This window comes from Manis pentadactyla, chromosome 9, assembly GCF_030020395.1.
Source record: "Manis pentadactyla isolate mManPen7 chromosome 9, mManPen7.hap1, whole genome shotgun sequence".
NCBI lineage: Eukaryota > Metazoa > Chordata > Mammalia > Pholidota > Manidae > Manis > Manis pentadactyla.
This window is the reverse complement of record NC_080027.1, coordinates 21,220,926-21,239,470: the sequence shown is the minus strand read 5'-3', so window position 1 is coordinate 21,239,470 and position 18,545 is coordinate 21,220,926. Positions and strand designations below refer to the sequence as shown.

Sequence of the window (18,545 nt, the reverse complement as noted above, 5' to 3'; positions counted from 1 at the left end):
ATAGATTAGCTTGGTTTAGCTCTTGTTTTGGACCATACATAAGGTGAAGCCTAGAGCAAATAGTGCTTTATTCAGTGATATATGTGTGCAGCCCATTCATGTTGTCACATGCAATTTCAGTGCATTCTTATTGCTAAATAATACTCTTTGTAAAAATATCATTATTTATCTATTTTAATGTTGATAGGCAGTTGAGATTTTCCTATTTCTGTTACCAGTACTGTTAGTGTGAACATTGTAGTACATCTTTGGATAGAGACATAATCTCACTTATCTTGCATATAAAACCAAGCATTGAAAATGTGTGGGCATGCAGGTATGTATAAAATGTAGATTTAGTAAATATCATCACACAGATTTCCAAAGAATTATGTTGAGCCACACTGCTACCATCAGGTTTTCAGTGTGTGGGTGTTCTGGCTGTTCTACCTCCTTACCAATACTTAATGTTGTCTGTCACTTTAATTTCAGTCATATATAGAGTATGCGATTTCCTTGGTGATTAAGCTGGGTGTGCAGTTTTATGAAGTGTCTCTTAAAGTGAAAATGCAGAACCGTAGGACAGCTAAACAGATCCTGTGTATTGGTGTTGGGGCTCCTGCATTCCATGCTATCTGTCATTATCTGTCACCATTACCATCCCCATTTTGGGTCAGGTTAACCCAGTGTTATCATTTAGTCCTTTGATATAATACATACATCTCTGGCTACCTGTTATTCTTTTTTAATATCCCCATAGATAGAAGGAGGTTTGTGCATTGAAAGAATCAAATCAATATGGATACAGAATGCGGTAGCTGGAATGTACAATGCAGATTATCCAGTTCAAACCCCTCTTTTGACACAATGGAAATAGACCCAAAGAGGAAAAATGACTTATAGAAGGTGAGAGTTTCAGTGAGTTGGAAGTAGATTCAGACCCAATTTTGTTGTTCCTTTTCCAATTCATAGCACATTTCTAGAGAGGATTATCAAGTTAGGTTTAATTTGCTGCCCCTTAAGAAAGAGCCACACACTTACGGAAGCAGTGAGAATCATTTCCACCATTTGTTCCGGCAGTTTGGAGTTAATTGCTTGTGTCATACTGCGTGTGGTATCATGGGCTACCTTATGTTAAGGGATAACAGTGCCTGGGCAGAAATAAGGAACTGAGATGAATGAGCTGACCCATCACATTGACTCATCACACAGACACTGAGGATGTCTTACTTGGACAGTAATGTTTGCCACCTATTGGTGGTGGGTATACTATGAGACACATGTGAGTCATGGATATAGAGAGTGAAGGAAACAGTTAGGATTGAGTTACAAAGGGTAAAATATTTTGATATTAGCTTTCCCTGACTTGCTATGGACAGTAATACCTCGCATGTCATTAGCCCAAGCCCCTAGCTGAATCATGAATTCCCCAGTGTTTCCATTAATTCATCCTCCGTTTTCACAAATTTAGGCAATAGGATCTCACAAATGCTACAACTTAGTTGATTCTATTTTTCAGACATATTTTACTGAGCTTAAAAATACTTCATGTAATAGACTTAACATTTCCTTCTCTTTAGCTCACACTTTAGAATTTGATTTGCCATAGGAGCTAGGATGCAGATCAGTCTGATTTTCCATGCATTACAGTCATCTTATGAGAGAGCAATGTGCCAACTAGATGATAAATTTTATACCTCTGATACTGGCATTCATTTTTCTTGGACTTTAGTCTGATTCAGTCCCAATCTTACCACACTGCTGTTCAAGATAGTACCTAATTCAGAGGTAAAACTCCAAAAGAGCATGGGTTAATTGGGGAGATATTAGGACTAAAGGAATCATTCCCCATTGTTTTTTTTCCCCCACCTCTACACTTCCCCCCATCACATCTCAGAATTCCAGAAAGAATATCACCCTTGACAGCAGAGGAGACTTGTCCTACTTGGGCTCTGCTGTCAATCTGAAATGTTTTCACTCAAACACATTTTACAGTGGCACCTAGATAGTCTTAGGTATTGAATGACTTTTTAGCTGGTGTTATTGTAGCAAACATTTAAGAACTGAATTTTATGTGGTCCTTCAAATACATGTCCTTGTCCCTGTTTACTAAACAAGCCACTTCACTGATTTGATCATTTGTAAACTAGAACAGAACCAATGTGTTAAATATCTTGTAAACACCCAGATCAAAGCTCTTTGGTTAAATTATTTTCCAAATAATTTATTTGTATGTCTTTAAGTTTCCATTACCTTTAGCATCCATAGCTACTTTATGTACTTACAGAAGATACCAAAAACTACATTTAAGGCATATACTAGACCCCCTATATACATTGCTTCCCATGAATAAACACTAAATAAAAATTACTTTTGGGGGGAATATCCTTCTTTCTTTACCAAGATGCTATCCTGCACTTGGGCAAATAGTGTACAACTACATAGTCCTTAAGCTCATTGCAGTTAGCTACCCTACATTGAAGATCATGATTTAGGATACCGACACAGATTCAGCAGTGTTCTGAGGTTGGGTGTGTGTGAACAAGGTTTAGAGAGCACAGGAGGGGAGAAAAGGCCCCTGGAGGAAGTGACAGTGTGAACTGTGGCACTGTATCATAGCCACACTGGTTTTCTTTAAACTGGATGGTAATGGCAGGGTCCTGTCCACCTGAGGGCCTCTCTGATTGCTGATTCATCTGCATAGAATGCTTTCTCTACCCACTTACATCTCTCAGTTAATTTTGACTTATTTTGTGGTACCAGATTGTTTCTATCTTCAGGAAGCACTTTTTAACTTCTGTTTTCTTTTGGGAGGCAAATTAATGCCCAGAGGCAGGGTTTGTTTTTGCTGGCAATTTATTTGACATAGGTTCACTGTGAGAATTTCACAGACCAATAGTATATAAGAAAATGCCTCTTAGTAAGCCAATAAAGAGACAACATAGTCCAACCAATGACTGATGTCCTCACATTATTTTCTGGGCAATGGGACATGTAAGGAATAAAATCTAAATTGAGTTCAAGTATGTGTTGGCACTTGGGAGAGAAGGCTTACCCAATCTAAAGATAGTGTCCAGGTGTCAGAGCAAAAGGAAAAGTCCCCTGTTGCTAGAACACCTAGTGTTGACAGACAAAGTGATCTTTGTGGACTGTGGCATGACTTTTGCTGTTGCCAATAAGAGATTCGCCTTTACCACGGAGGGAGCTGATTTCCCCATGGTCTCTGGAGAGCTATTTCTGATCAGCACTGTGAATTCTTGCCCAGACCAAACAATTTCAGATAGTCCTCAAAAATTCTCAGTATTTATAACCAGAAGTCCCTTGTCTTGGTTGCTTGTTCATGTGTTTTTACTGATAAAGTGCAAGTGGGTCCCTCAGAAGCTGAGTTACTGAGTCCTTATCAGTGAGAACAGATGAGATGACACCCCAGCATAAGGTCCTTCATTCTTACATTAAAACAACTTTACTCTAAGCCACATTTTCTTTTTTTTCATAGACAAATGAAAGTGAAATTGTTGCTGGGCAGTCCTGTCTGGTAAAGGGGTGTCTCTCCCTGTATACTAAGTGAAACCTCAACCTGGACTGGGGAGAGAGGGCCCTTGACTCTGACTGGGAAAGAATTCTTGAACAGGTCAAACAAGTGCAGCAAGGAAAAAATTCTTTAATGTGAAAGTAATAGTGAGGGTCTGTATCACAGAGTACCAGGAAGAGGCTTTTGTTTGTGCAGCCATACTGGTGGTGGAGAGCAAGGAAGAACAGAGGCAGAAAAGGGAAGTCCATTGAACTACTGCTCAGCATAGGGCGAATCCCTTGCCAACTTTAAAGCTAGGGCCCCCTGGCATCCAGTGTCCAGTTGGATCTGCCCATCTTAGGAACGATGACCCTGCCACCCCAGGACTGCGGGAGCTGAGGAGCACCGGATGGAGTGAGTGACATGTAGGCTGCTCAAGGATGTTGTAATACAGCCGCAGCCCCTCCAGGTCTCCCAGGCAAGGGGAACGTGCAAGCCTGCTGCTCCTACTCCAGGGTTTCTGCAGCCACTTCCTCACTTATCTGAAACCCAACAGCACAGGGAAAAGGCCTGCACTGAAGACTAGAAAACTGAATGAAATAGCAAAGTGTATAAATACATCATTGTTTATTACAAATAATTTGAATATTATTGAAATAAAATGGTTTCATTAAATGATAATATGCATTGCTATTAAAACTGCAGGCTTACCATAAAATGAAAACCACATTGAAGTGAACCAGGTAGTTAGAAAACACTCAATAGTGCTTAGCAAACTAAATCACTACTCAGATGAAAGATTGAATAAACAAAATTTGGCAAACTAAGAGCCTAAAACCTTTGAAAACTTTCCAGGTTCCTTATAACAATAAGACACAAAAAGTCCAGAAAGAGTAATCAGTTCACGGAGACCAAAAATGATGGATATCATTAGCTCATTGATACGTGTATCTGAACAAGAGAGCAATAGGAGAGGTGGGGCATCGCAGAAGAAATGGTTAATCTCATTTGACCCACAGAAACATAAGCGGAATATTAATATAGTACTTACTGAAGCATCCATAATTCCCACCACGTAAACCCCAGCCGTGAGCAGGGAGCACACTGTGCTGGACATGTTGACTGCGTAGAGCAAGGGGTTGCTAATGGCCTTGTACCAGTCAAAGGCCATCACCGCCAGCAGCAGACACTCAGAATCTGCAAAGGTACAGAAGATCAAGAATTGCAGAGCACAGCCACAGAAGGAAATGGACTTGTTCTTGGCAATGAAGCCTACTAGCATCCTGGGTCCAACTGCCATAGAATAGCAGAAGTCACTGAAGGAAAGATGACTGAGGAAAAAATACATTGGCGTGTGCAGCCTGGAATCCATTCTAATTAAGATGATCATCCCAAGGTTTGCCACAAGAATAATGAAATAAACAATTAGAAACGTGGTAAAGAGTGTCACTTTGATTCCAGGGTTAGTGCTAATTCCCAAGAGAAGGAATTCTTTCAATGAGGAACAATTTACCCCCTCCATTCTCCTTTTTCTTCTAAAATGCTATAGAAGTGATCAAGAAATGGTAGATCAAAGTTTCAACTCTTCATGACACTCAGAAAAATACAACCTGCAAGTCAGAAAGGATTTATTTCAGTACATGATATTCTTGATCTTCAAAAAATAGCCCAAACAAGTTTCACTGTTACGTTATTGACAAAAGTTAGTGTCTGGGATAGGATTTACAGAAAGTTTGGCTCTGGATTTAGACCACCCATCAGGTATGTGGTTGTGTCCATCTTCACTGCCTAATCTCAGCAGTCAATCATGAACTGACAGCTCATCACAGGTCAAATATACTATGAAAGTCACACATAAATTAAGGAAAGCTGGAGTATACAGCCTTTCATTTGAAACATAAATATCCAGTTGAGCACAATAATGATTGGACTTGCTGATTTCCTCAAGAATCATGATTCATTTAAGACTGTGTGTTAAATTCAGACACAATGAACGTATCTCTAATTTTAAGATAATGAACAATATGACGTTACTGTTCTTGGTCTCTATTGTTTTTAGTATTTATTGAGACACGAGACATATTTGAGTAAACTTTTCTCTAGAAACATTTTACTGCTTTGCCACATTATTATTACTTACATGTAGGAGTGGTCTGGTGTCAAAAAGCATGTCTCTTTACCAGGAAAATGAAATGCTAAAAACAGAGGAAAAATAGAATTTAACACATACATTTTCATTTTCATGGAGTTTACACCTGAGTTGTTCATTAGAAATAGAGATGGGAAGAATAATAATAAATATGTTTTAGATACATAAGCTTCTGTTGGTGTTTGCTGGGTCATGCATACACCTATGTCTTTCTGTTGATATATGAGAGTTGAAACATGAGTGATCGCCTGGTTTTTTAAAAGCTGAAGTAAATACAGTATGTGTTTCATATGGGGTTGATTTTACACAGACTAGTATGTGTATTATGATATCTCAATTACTGGTAAATGAAATAGAAAAAAACATCTTAAATTTGCATATCCCCTTTCACAGTGATGAAAACACCCAATGTTTTTCTGCTTAGTTGTGATTAAGATATAAGTAAGTAAAACTGTTCATTAGCTGATCAACGTGAGTCTAATTCACCCAGCTTTTAAGAAATATCATTTCATTGCCATTCAACTGCAGACTTTTAACCAAAGGAAGTAAGTCAAAAATATGTTTTCCAAACATACAGTTTAGAAAATATTTCTAAATATAGTTTTCTAAATATTTGATTCTTCAATTTTTCAAATGTAAGGTTTTTTTCTTCATTCTTTAAATTTAGAGACTCAGAAACCTACCTGTGATGAGCAAGTCTTTCCATATTTGCCTCCGGTAGCTGACAATATAGACAGATGGCATTTTATTTGTACTTAGTGTCATTTGGGACTTAAGCCTCTAAAGCCTCTGCCCTTACACTTCTGTATTATGCAAACATGTGATTAATTATATATCTTGTACTGTTTTTTTCCCCCATGAATATTGCAATAGTTTCAGGAAAGGCTGAACTTTAAATTCTCATACTTGGACCAAATTGACTATTGCCAGGAAGGTAAAATAATTTTTATAGTATGAGTCATTGCTACTCTGAGTCTATACCATCTTCCTCCTGTCAAATCAGAGACCTAATGAAACTTAAAGAGATAATCTTTTTAATTTTTTATCCATGAATGATCATTTATCCTGCTAAATTTATTAAAGTAATAGATTGATTTAATACAATGATTATTTTATCTCGTTATTTATCCTTTATTATTTTTATACTGAATCTTTTGTTTTTGAAACAAACTCCTCCACCTCCCCACTTACAAATATAACAATTCCTCATCAGTCATACTGAATACTCTTTTTTCATTAATCACATGCCATCTATTCACATGTCATCCAACTGGATTTCAGTCTGGTTGATTAATGATTAATTAATTCAGTCACATCTTCAGGCTCCACGTCTAATTTGAATTATTTTGCTATTTCCGCATCTGCAGTGACTTCCTGCCCTGAAGTCTTGAAAGTGACTTTGAAGCTTCAAAGTCATCCACGAGGTATGACACAACTTCTTCCCAACTCCTACTAATGTTAATATTTTGACCTCATCTCATAAATCATGAATGTCTTAATGGCATCTAGAATGGTGAATCTCTTCCAGAAGGTTTTTTATTTTCTGGTCATTATTACCAAAATGTGATGAAGAGACATGAAGTGAGCAATGCTTTTGGAAAAATGGCTCCATTTGATTTGTTCAATACAAGGTTGCCACAAACCTTCAACTGGTAAGAATGCAAAATCTGTGAAGTGCAATAAAATGAAGTGTAAATCACACGAGGTATGCCTGTATATATGGGTATGTTTCCACATATATATTTCATTAAAGAATTATTTCCCAGTTTTAATGAGCTTTAATTGACACATAATAATGTACAGGTATCCTTTAGTGTTGAAAAGTTTGTGCTATGCCACTTTGCTCTTAGCAAAAACCTACATTTGCACCTGTTTGTGCTAACCAAAAGAAATTCAACAGGACTTTATCTTTTATGAAAAAGGTAAGAAACAAAAATATCATTCAGAGTTTGTTTGTTTTGTAGCGAGCCGTTACACAGGCAGTAACCCCTGCGCAGCAAGAGTGGCGCCACCAAGCTCCTTCCCCACTCAGGAGAGGCTGAGAGATGGGCTTCTCTGCCAGCTTTATCTGCTCTGAGCCCCGGTGTGATAGTGGCAGTTAGTGCTGGCTTCCCTTATAACTGCTTTTCTTTGTTTGCTCTAGTCCTGTAGGTCTTCGGATGAAAGCTCCACTGGTCTTCAGACCTCGGAGATTGGGAGGCCAGTCCCTTTGGTGGGAGTCTTAGAAATTGGGGCACTGTTATGGGGTCCAAACCTCTCATTCCTGTGGAAGAGCTGGGAGCTGGGGATCCCTTCCCAGCTGCATGTCTCTTTGCTGGGGTTGGAGGCGAGGGTGAGCAAAATTGTGTCTGAGCCTTTCCTACTCATTTCATTGTGGATTATTTTCTCATTGCTCAATGTATAGAAGTTGCTCAGCTAGTTGCTTGATTTCTTTCAGTGATAATTGCACCATGTGTAGCTGTTCATTTGGTGTGTCTGTGGGAGGAGGGGAGTGCAGGGACTCCCATATCCCCAGATTTAAAGAATGTCCCTTGACCCTAACAATATTGAATTTGGAAAAAATAATTTGCTGTGAGTCACTGGGGGTGTGTAAGAAGGATGTCACATAGAATAACTAAGAAGGGAAGGGAATGATGAGGAATGAATCAGGCTAGAATACATCAAACCCTTTCTATGTCATGTTCCCTGTTTAGGTAGAATACCAAGAGAGTTACAGGTCATCTGTCCAAGCTGCTATTTGAGTCAAGTGTCCCTAAAAATATTCCCCATAATGTCTTATTATATCTTGCAAATTCAGAGTGAAGAGGCCCAATTTAATTGAATAAATCAATTCTATTTCTAGAATTCCATTTATAGGGCTTAAAATTTCCTTCTCTTTAGTTCACACTGACTAGAGCTGATAAAACATCCAATATGTGGATTAAATAAGTCTTTAGATTATATATGTAGTATATGGCTGTCCTAAAGGAGAGATGGGTTAATCAGATTACATGTTTACATCTTCTAATTTTAAACAGCAATCCACTGACACTCTATTTTTCTTGGACAATGTATTTCAAACAATGTTTTCTACCACACTGCTGCTCATAAGTAACAGTTCCAAAAGAGTGTGTGTTATTTGAGGAAATACAGTACAGATGGAAACCCTTAAATACTCTTACTGGGGCCCAGGGCAGGACTTCCCCAAATGTGCCACTTTGGCATATTGATGATTTTGAATTCAAAGTTATTTAAGAAACAGCCAATACAAGAGGAACACCCTGACACCTACCACTTTTGTCCCGAGAAAGCAGGAAATAAATCTCCCCTGTGAAAGGTACTGACCTCACACCAGGAGGCAAAGAGACATCCTTATCATCTGAGACGAAATGCAGAGCCCAGAGCCTAAACAAATAAACTTTACTTTTTATTAATCTATTACCCAGCCCAAAGTCTGTTTAGAATTCCTTATGAATTGAAGCTCCCAAACATAAATTTTCTTTGTCCCGTTCTTCAGATTTATTCTTCTTTGTCTGAGATGTATAAAAACTGCCTCCCTGATCATTTTTTTCAGTCTCAAGTTCATTATTGGAGCTCTGTGCACACATAATTAAACTTTGTTTTCTTTTTCTCCTGTTAGTCTGTCTTATGTCAGTTTGGTTCTTAAACTAGCTAGGAAAGACTTGAAGAGTAGAGAAATTTTTTTCATTCTGCAACACTTTCAGTAAAAAAGAAAAATTCTTCATAACGTTTTTTTTTTCCAACATGATACACTGACAGATCATAGTGCTCCACAAATGTGCTTTTGAAGATCTTGGAGCTGTACTTCCATTCTGAAATGTTTTCACACAAAGGTATTTATAAATGGCAGCTAGAAAATATAAGAAATTCAATTGTTCTTAGCTTCTACAATTCTAATCGATAATTAGGAGTGTCCTTGAGTCTTATGTGGTCGTTCAAATATATGGACATTTCCACATTATCTAAACAAACTGATTCAATAACTTAATCATTAAAACTAGAGCAGAGACAGATGAGAAACAAATGTGAACAACATACACAGGTGAATGCTCTTTACTTCTAATGCAATTAATGTGTAGTTCTTGATAGATCTAATCTCATAGTATCTACACCATTTTATGCACTTTCTTAAAAGTTATTAAATATTATATATATATACAAATATATGTATATATATATATATTCAGTACACATTACTTACATGCATATAATTATGTTAATACCTGATAATAGACATTCAAAAATGTTACCTAGTGTTTTTCATTTGTTATTTATTCAGTTGTTTTCCCACTCTATGTCCCAGACAGTGTGGGGTGCTTTGGATAACAGGGATGGAATGTCCAGTCCTTGACAAAGAATGCTCATAATATCATATTAGAAGTAATAATTTAATAAATATGTACCATATGGTTAACAATGACATTATCGTAATTGGACTTCAAAAAAAATAGTCATTTTATTAAGGTTCAGACAACTCTTGTGTCATCCAATGTTTTATAAAAACAACAACCATGCTATGTGTGTGTCTGTGTAAACAACTATATAAAACCACCTTCTAGTTTTCAGTTTTTTCAAGGCCTCCTTCACATCCTTGTTCCGCAGGCTGTAAATCAGTGGGTTAAGCATGGGAATCACAAGGGTGTAAAACAGTGAGGTCATTTTGTCTTGATCTAGGGAGTAGGAAGAACTTGGCCTGAAATACATGAAGAGCAGGGTTCCCTGGAAAATCGCAACAGCAGTTAAGTGGGAGGTGCAGGTGGAGAAAGCTTTGAGCCTCCCCTCAGCAGAGTGGATCTTCAAGACGGATAGGATTATGTAACAATAAGAGATAAGAACTCCTGAAATGGAGCTCAGTTCAATTAAACCAAATATGGTGAATATCATTAACTCATTGACCTGTGTATCTGAGCAAGACAGCAATAAAAGAGGTGGAGCATCACAGAAGAAATGGTTAATCTCATTTGACCCACAGAAACATAAGCGGAATGTTACTGTTGTGTACATCAGAGTATTGGCCATTGCCACCATGTAAACCCCAGCTGTGAGCAGGGAGCACACTGTGCTGGACATGTTGACCGTATAGAGCAAGGGGTTGCTAATGGCCTTGTACCGATCAAAGGCCATCGCTGCCAGCAACATTGATTCAGAATCTGCAAAGATACAGAAGATCAAGAATTGCAGAGCACAGCCAACGATGGGAATCGTTTTGTTCTTGGCAAATATGTCCACCAGCATCTTGGGCCCAACTGCTGTGGAATAGCAGAGGTCACAGAAGGAGAGGTGGCTGAGGAAAAAGTACATTGGTGTGTGCAGCTGGGAATCCATTCTAATTAAAATGATCATTCCAAGATTTGCCAAAAGGTTAATAAGATAAACAACAAGAAATGCTGTAAATAGGGCCCCTTTCATCCCAGGGTTATTGGTAATTCCCAAGAAAATAAATTCAGTCACAGAGGAGCAATTATCTCTATCCGTGCTTCTTTCTTCTCACCTAAACTGTTGAGAAAATGATCAAGAAAATGACAGATGCATGCTTAATGATTCCGGGCATTCATAAAATATCTGTAAGGCAGCAGCACACAAATTCTTTCTGCAATTTTCTTTTTATACTCAGAATATTACTTAGTCAATAATCACTCTTTAAAGAGGTATATAAAGACAGTAATAAAAATGAGCTGTGACAGGCAGTTGAGAAACAGATCTAAATCTAGATGTCAGTCATGAGGTATGTGACTTTCAAAAGTTCTTCTGTAAGCCTTACCTTCCTTATCTCAGGGAGTAAAATTGGATGAATTTATCTTTCTTTGTATATTCAAAATAGTATGGAAGAGACACCAATATGAGAAATGCTAGGCTGTAAGATATAAGACAAAACATTTTCTATGCTTGAAAATACTCACATGAACACAAAAAATAATTACAATTGTTATGTTCCTCAAAGGCATGATTGGTTTAAAATAATTACAATTGTTTATTTCTAGAAACAATGAGAACATTGCTAACAATAATGGAAAAAATGTATTACTGGTCTTGGTTTATGTTCTTGTTAGTAGCGGGTGAGATACGAAATATGCATTATTTACCTTCACTCTAGAAATATAATATTGCTTTACCCCAATACTCATTACCCATTTGTGGAGTGGTCTGGTACCAAGGAAGGAGTCCCTTGGCCAAAGAAACAGTGATAATGAGAAACTATGGATCTAACACATACATTTGCATCTTTTTTAATTTTAAGTGTCTTTTTACTAAAAATGGATGTGGTATGAAGGACAATAAATGCTTCTGAGATGTATAGGCTTCTCTCTCTTGCATGAGTCTTTATGTGTATGTCATGGGTTTGCATATGTATGTGTTTCAGTTCATATATGAGAAATGGAATGTGGGGTGCAGATATACATTTTTTAGACCTAAGTAAATATGGCATGTGATTTACATAGTTATTTGCACATGTAATGTATAATATAGTACCACATCTACTTTTGGAATAAAATTTTCAAAACTCTTAAATTCATGTATGTCCTTGTAAGTGATAGGAGTAAAGGCTTTTCAGTGAATCTAGATTTTAAATGTAGTTTAATATGGTATTTTTTGGATACTAATAATTATAGTATGTTTCAGTTCTGACAAGAAAATTTCACTGTGGCAACTAAACAGAGGGTAATACTAAATTGACTAAGCAACATAAAAGTATGCATTTAAAATCTCTCATTTTGTGCCAAAAAGATGTTTTCCTTTGTATTCTGTAATTTAGGATACTCGGGAACCTACCTGAGATGAGGAGTTTCAGTAGCTGAACAATAGGCTAGGGGTGTTTTATTTTAACAGCTGACATTTGGAACTTAAATCTCTGACATTACTGCCCTTGGGCTTTGGTGTTATGCAAGCATGTCATCAATTATGTTTTTGGCTCTGTATGTTCTCCTGTGAATAGAGCACTAACTTTTGTAAAGATGAGCTTTAATGCCTGACTATCATCTCCTGATAGCTCTGTTGAGAAAAAAAGACTCATTATTTTTATGATTGTTTCACAATTACCTCTTTCTCTGGTCAAAGCAGAAATAATAAAACTCCAATAGAATTCTACTTATCGGATCCAGTGCCTTTCCATTGTTCATTTTGTATCTCCCATCTTTAAAAGATTCTCCTTCATCACTATATTTATGGCTGTTAACTAATCTTCAATGGTCTTTTCTTCTGTTTTTGGAAAGTAATAAAAATATTACAAAATTCATCCTATTAGCATGTACACTTCTTTGGTTTTTAATATATTTACAAAACTGCACAGCATCACCACTAATTCCAGGACACTTTCCATCAATCCAACAAGGAACCCTTATCTATTAGTGGTTGCTTCTCCTTCCCAACTTTTGGCAACTACTTCTCTACTTTCTGATTCTGTTCGCCTATTCTGGACTTCTCATATAAACTGAATCATACAATTTTTGGGGGGCTATGTCAGGCTTCTTTCATTCAGCATTATGTTTACAGGTTTCATCCTTATTGAAAGTGTGAGAATTTGGTATCATTTTATGGCTGAAAGGTAAAATCATTTTTAGATATAACACAGTTTGTTGATCCATTCATCAGCTGATGAACATTTGGGTTGTTTATACTTTTTGCCTATGATGAATAATGATGAGATAAATATTCTGTTAATGTTCCTTTCAAGGCATTTTCATCACTAATCATTTTCTTACTTTCATCCCCCCATCACATGCTATTCACATACATTTCATTGATTTTATAACTATCGCATACTCTATACTTAGTACATTTTTAAAAATTATGTTTACTTTAGTCTTATAAGAATTTCTCTACTATACTTACAGCTTCAGGAACAAGGTCATTGTTTATTTTTGTATTCCCTGAAGTCCCTAGAATAAGGATTTGAAGAGATAATTGCTTTCTAAGTATTTATTGTTAAGTATTTCAGACTACCAAAAGTGGAAGGTGGTGTACAAAGAATAGCAAAATACCAGGTTTTGTTTTTTTCTGGTAAGATAACTCATATTTGCAAATATGAATCATTTAAACATGTTTGTATGGGTAATAGTTTAAAAGCAGAATTCTACTTTCTCTCTAAAAATAATTTTAGGATGAGATTATCCTTACTAGTTCTTTGCAACTTGAGGAATACTGAAAATTATACTTTTCCATCCTCCCTAAATCTTTCCCAAGAGATAGCAATGGGATTCTCCATACTTTTTGAACCTTAGTCTATACCACCTTGGGATCTGGTGTGATCTGACTACTTCCAAAGGTCCCAGAGTTCACACTGCTTTTACAATGACTTGACTGAATGAATGATTGAAATGTCTGTCACTCTCCTTTCTATACGTGTGCTATTCAAATATTGCTTCATTCAATGACTTTGCTAAGTATATACACAGCAAAAACAAAAGCCTAATTCATTTAACAATGTGGAATATGAAATTTATTCTACAATGGGCTGTTGGCAGGTTGGGTAGATTAAAGATGGCTTTACACAACTTCCCACATTTTCCTTAGAGACACAGTGCCTGTTTGTCCTTCCTTTGAATTTTTGCTGTGCTCTAACTGCTTTGAACATAAATTGGCAGAAATATTATATGTCACTTCTGAATCCAGCATTTATGAAGACAGTCTCTAAAAGCCATGAGTTGCTACATAAGTCTAACTAAACTTCTGGATAAAACATGTGACAGGCTTTGAGACTACATGGAAAGGTAAGGGGACCCAGCTGATTTAATATTTAGGTCATTGTCATCCTTGTGTCGGTTATAGGAGACTGTACAGCCTAGCCTATCATCCACCTCAATACCATGGGTCTCAGTCAACATGAGGAAGAGCAGAATATAGTCCAGTGGTCATTATTTTAAACCATGTAATTTTAGGATAGTGTTTACATGTAAAAAGATAACAGAATACAATCAGAGATATTTTCTTTCAGGAGTCATTTATTATTACTATTATGTACTACTGTATAATATAGATATGACAATTGGGTAGGTAGGTAGGTAGGTAGGTAGACAGATAAACTGAAGAAAATATTTACAAACCATATAGCTGACAAAGAATGTGTAGCCAGAACATACGAACAATTCTCATCAATAATAAGAAAACACATAACCCAATAAAAAGTGTGAACTATTTCAACAAAGAATATATGTAAATGGAAATTAACGCATAATAATATGCTCATCAACGTATTAAATTGCACCTAAGAAAATGTTTTTGATTGTGGATTTTGCTTTCCTGACATCCCTGCTTCTCACCACCTTATTATACAATACACATTTTTATTAATGTGTGGTATTATATAATTATGCATAATTAACATTTATGTAGTGCTTAATATGGAATAGGCACTATTCTAAACATTTACTCAGTTAATTATCTAATAATCAATGATGTGGATACTATGTTCTCCCTATTCTACAGAGAGGTAACTGTGGCATTGAGAAAGTATCTAAGATGTTCAAAGTGCCACTCTCTAATGGGGTACAGAGGTGGCATGTGAACCAAGGGATCTGGCTTCTTTTCTCATCCATTAATCTAGCCTTGTGAATGAGATATGCTACAAATGAACACACACACACACACACATTTCTGAGTTATTTACTATATACTTTAAGACAACTGATACAACATCAAGCTAGTAATCATTGAAGAGTAGTATGACTATTATTTAGCAACAATGTTGAAAGTTTTTAATGTTTTCCTATATCATGGGGTTATGAAATGCATTTGGCCGTGTGAAAAGAAAGTGTTTGATAAAATCCCTTGTGGGAGAAGTGTGCTTGCTGGTAAGGTTGTTGCATTTTCCCAATCAGAGTTTGCGATCGGAGATTTGGGTGAAACCTGGAATGCTGTATCTCATGAGGAATCTACCTTTGATCTCACAGCTTTCTTAGCCGCGTCTTTTACATCTTTATTTCTCAAACCATAAATCAATGCGTTCAACTCTGGGATGACAGCATTGTAGAACACTGAGATGATTTTATTAGTGTTGGGAGAATACAGATAGCTGGGGCATGAATAAATGAAGAGAAGAGTCCCTTAATAGATCGCCACAGAGGTCAGGTGAGAGGCACATGCAAAGAAGGTTTTCTTCCTCCTGGTGGAAGAGCGGATCTTTAAGACTGAGAGAAGAATGAAAACATACTAAATGATGATAATGAAACAGATAATTTCCACTGAGCTGCCATATGTGGAGAGTAGCCACTTATTAATTGTGTGTCTGTGCAGGACAGCTTAAGCAGGGAAGGTAGGTCGCAGAAAAAAATTTTACTGACATTTTTACCCGTATTTCAGAATAAATGCAAAGGATGTGTCAACCAGAGAACTCATGTTGCCTCCAATGTATGACAAGACAATCACCCATATGCAGATCCCCTGAGACATCACAACCACATAGAGTAAAGGGTTACAGATGGCGACATAGCGGTCATACTCCATGGCAGCCAAGATAAAGGACTCTGTATCTGAAAAAGTACAGAAAAAATAAAACTGCTGGGACAGCCATGATAGGAAATAGATTTGTTCTCTAAGAGGATATTAACCAACATTTTGGTGCAATTATTGAGGAATAACAAAAGTCTACAAAGGAGAGGTTGCTAAGGAAGAAATACATGGGGGTTTGAAGGTGTGAATCAGTCGTGATTAACAACATCAATCCAATGTTCCCCATTAAAATCATACCATACTGTGTCAGAAAAACAAGGAACAGGACAATCTGCCATTCAGGGTGAGTAGGAAACCCTAACAGAAAAAACTCAGGCACCAAAGTATAGTTGCCTTCTATAAATTCCATATTCCGTATTGCTTCCTTTCTATGAGAATTCTAACATCTTAAAATGTTCTATTGATGGAAAGAGAAAAATAATTAGATACAATTACAAGGTTATTTTGTCTCAACAAACAAAGAAGCAATCAAGTAAAGAATCCAAGCCTAAACTCCCTTTCAAATACAAACTCCAATAAATATATCTTATAGTTTAGTATCTATCAGAATTCATGGTTCTACTTTTATTCTATTTGCTTGTTTAATGACTTTCTTCCATTGGAGACTTGGCTCTCTGCTCAGAAATTATGTCTGATTTTCCTTATCTTTTTGTACCCCAAATATAGCAATATTAGCTGGCTCAGAGGATTCAAGGAAGCAGTGAATTTGAGTGGGCTGATGATGACATGAAGAAAAGAAATACATGTATATATATTTTTAAATAAATTGACTTACAGCGTATGTCTTAGAATGATAACTATACAGCAATTTGCTCTTTCTGTCCAGTATTTAATAACTAGTAGAGCAGTTCATATACACTTGACAGAATGTATGGAGTGGTAAAAATGAAACTTTATAAGAAAGAGTAGCACAAGATACATTACTTTGTGGTACAATAATGACTGAGAAATGTTTTTCAACTATTTAGGCATAGATCAGTGGTTCTGCTCTTCATTCCACAAAAGTCTATTTTTGCATCATTACAGCCAGTCTAGTAACCACAGAAGCTTTACCAAGGAGGAAGCTGTTTTCCAATTACTTAAATGAATAATTTCACCACTAGAACCGAGGACTTTTATATGCCATCTCATGTCATCAGGAACCTGATAACTGAAGTATTCCAAACATGCTCATTTACAAGGGACATTTAGGAATAATTAGCAGGTTATTGCCATTGTGAACTGTATTTTTCTAAAAGCACATTGATAATTATAATAGAAATTCTGTTAGTATTAACTTGAATAAGCAATTTTCACTCTCAGTAATACTGAGGTTTTATTTAATGATATCTAGAGTCCCACAAAGAACCCCTTTTATTGTGGATGCTTTTAATATAGTTGTTCAAATATTTTCATCTGTAACTGTCACAATTGAATATTTTCAAAACCACATGGAAGCTTAAAAAATGTTACCCATTATTACCATAACCGAGTGAAAAAGTGGCATCCCCTACATCATATTGTATCTGTCTCCTTTGCTGCCTTAATCTTTGGACTGAAAAGCTTCTGGTTTGCCCTGTAACCTTGCACATAGTCTTGTTAATCATCAAAAGGAATTTTGCTCATGCAAGCAGCCTCTTACCCAGAACTCAGCTCCCCTGAGGAGATAACAGGGCACAGAAATGCTGACTGATTGCCAAGGACTCATATGAACATTGTCACCAGACACATGTCAACAAAATGGCTGAGTCAGTTAACCACCGGAGAACAAAGCCTGTTTTGTAGGAGGGAGAAACAGAGAGAGGAAAGAGGAGGGAATATAAATCCCAACTTTGGGTCCACCTCCAGCTTTGCCGGCATCATCCTTGCCCTGCACCCCCTCCAGCCCCTCCCATTGCAAGGCCACCATAGAAAACACTGCTGCCACCAGCATCTGACCCTCACAAGTGACTGGGGAACAGGAGCATCCCCAGGAAAGGCAGAAGCCTCCCAGGTGGTATAAAGGGAGGAATATTCAGACGCTGAATGAAGGGGCCCATGGGACCCCTTGGATTTAAGAAACACTATTCAGATTTCTCCACAAGGGCTCCAAGGACATTTGGCAGTGGGGAATTAACTGATTAACTTTTTAGGGGATGGAGTGTCAGTGTGGGCAGCGGCACATCCCACCTGAGCAGAAAAGGCCTCTGAAGTGGTTCAAGCCCTTCTGCAAAGCAAACACTTTAAAATGCAAAAATTAGTTTCATTAAAAATTTAATTGCAAAAAGCAGACCCAGAGGGAAAATTTTGCATTCTTTTTTTTTTTGATGTCATGAAACTTACCATGTCCTTGGAATGTGACATGGCCTCTCTATCACCTGAGACTGAAGGAAAAAAAAATAGAAAAATGCCTTTTAAAAATACAAATGTCTGTAGATGCACCCTTGTCTGAATATCTAGCCCACAGTTTGCTTCTTAAGGACAAATATGCAAACTGATACA

At 36.9% G+C, this 18,545-nt stretch overlaps 2 protein-coding genes and 1 pseudogene across 2 annotated transcripts; all 3 read right to left on the bottom strand.

Moving 5' to 3' along the window:
- Nucleotides 1-4,313: 4,313 nt before the first annotated feature.
- Nucleotides 4,314-5,012, bottom strand: LOC130685007 (olfactory receptor-like protein OLF2). The gene has a single exon (XM_057508177.1). The coding sequence runs from the start codon at nt 5,010-5,012 to the stop codon at nt 4,314-4,316; it is 699 nt and encodes a 232-aa protein (XP_057364160.1).
- Nucleotides 5,013-10,133: 5,121 nt separating this feature from the next.
- Nucleotides 10,134-11,771, bottom strand: LOC118908028 (olfactory receptor 5W2-like). The gene is made up of 2 exons (XM_036877091.2): nt 11,753-11,771; nt 10,134-11,122 (listed from the first exon to the last, which is right to left on the bottom strand). Exons 1-2 carry the CDS (start codon nt 11,769-11,771, stop codon nt 10,134-10,136), a joined length of 1,008 nt encoding a protein of 335 aa, XP_036732986.2.
- A 3,726-nt stretch (nt 11,772-15,497) lies between these two features.
- LOC130684694 (olfactory receptor 5I1-like) lies at nt 15,498-16,434 on the bottom strand (annotated as a pseudogene).
- Nucleotides 16,435-18,545: the final 2,111 nt, after the last annotated feature.

Excerpts from the sequence above, each read along its gene's own strand:
- LOC130685007 (XM_057508177.1), bottom strand. The coding sequence starts at position 5,012 with ATGGAGGGGGTAAATTGTTCCTCATTGAAAGAATTCCTTCTCTTGGGA.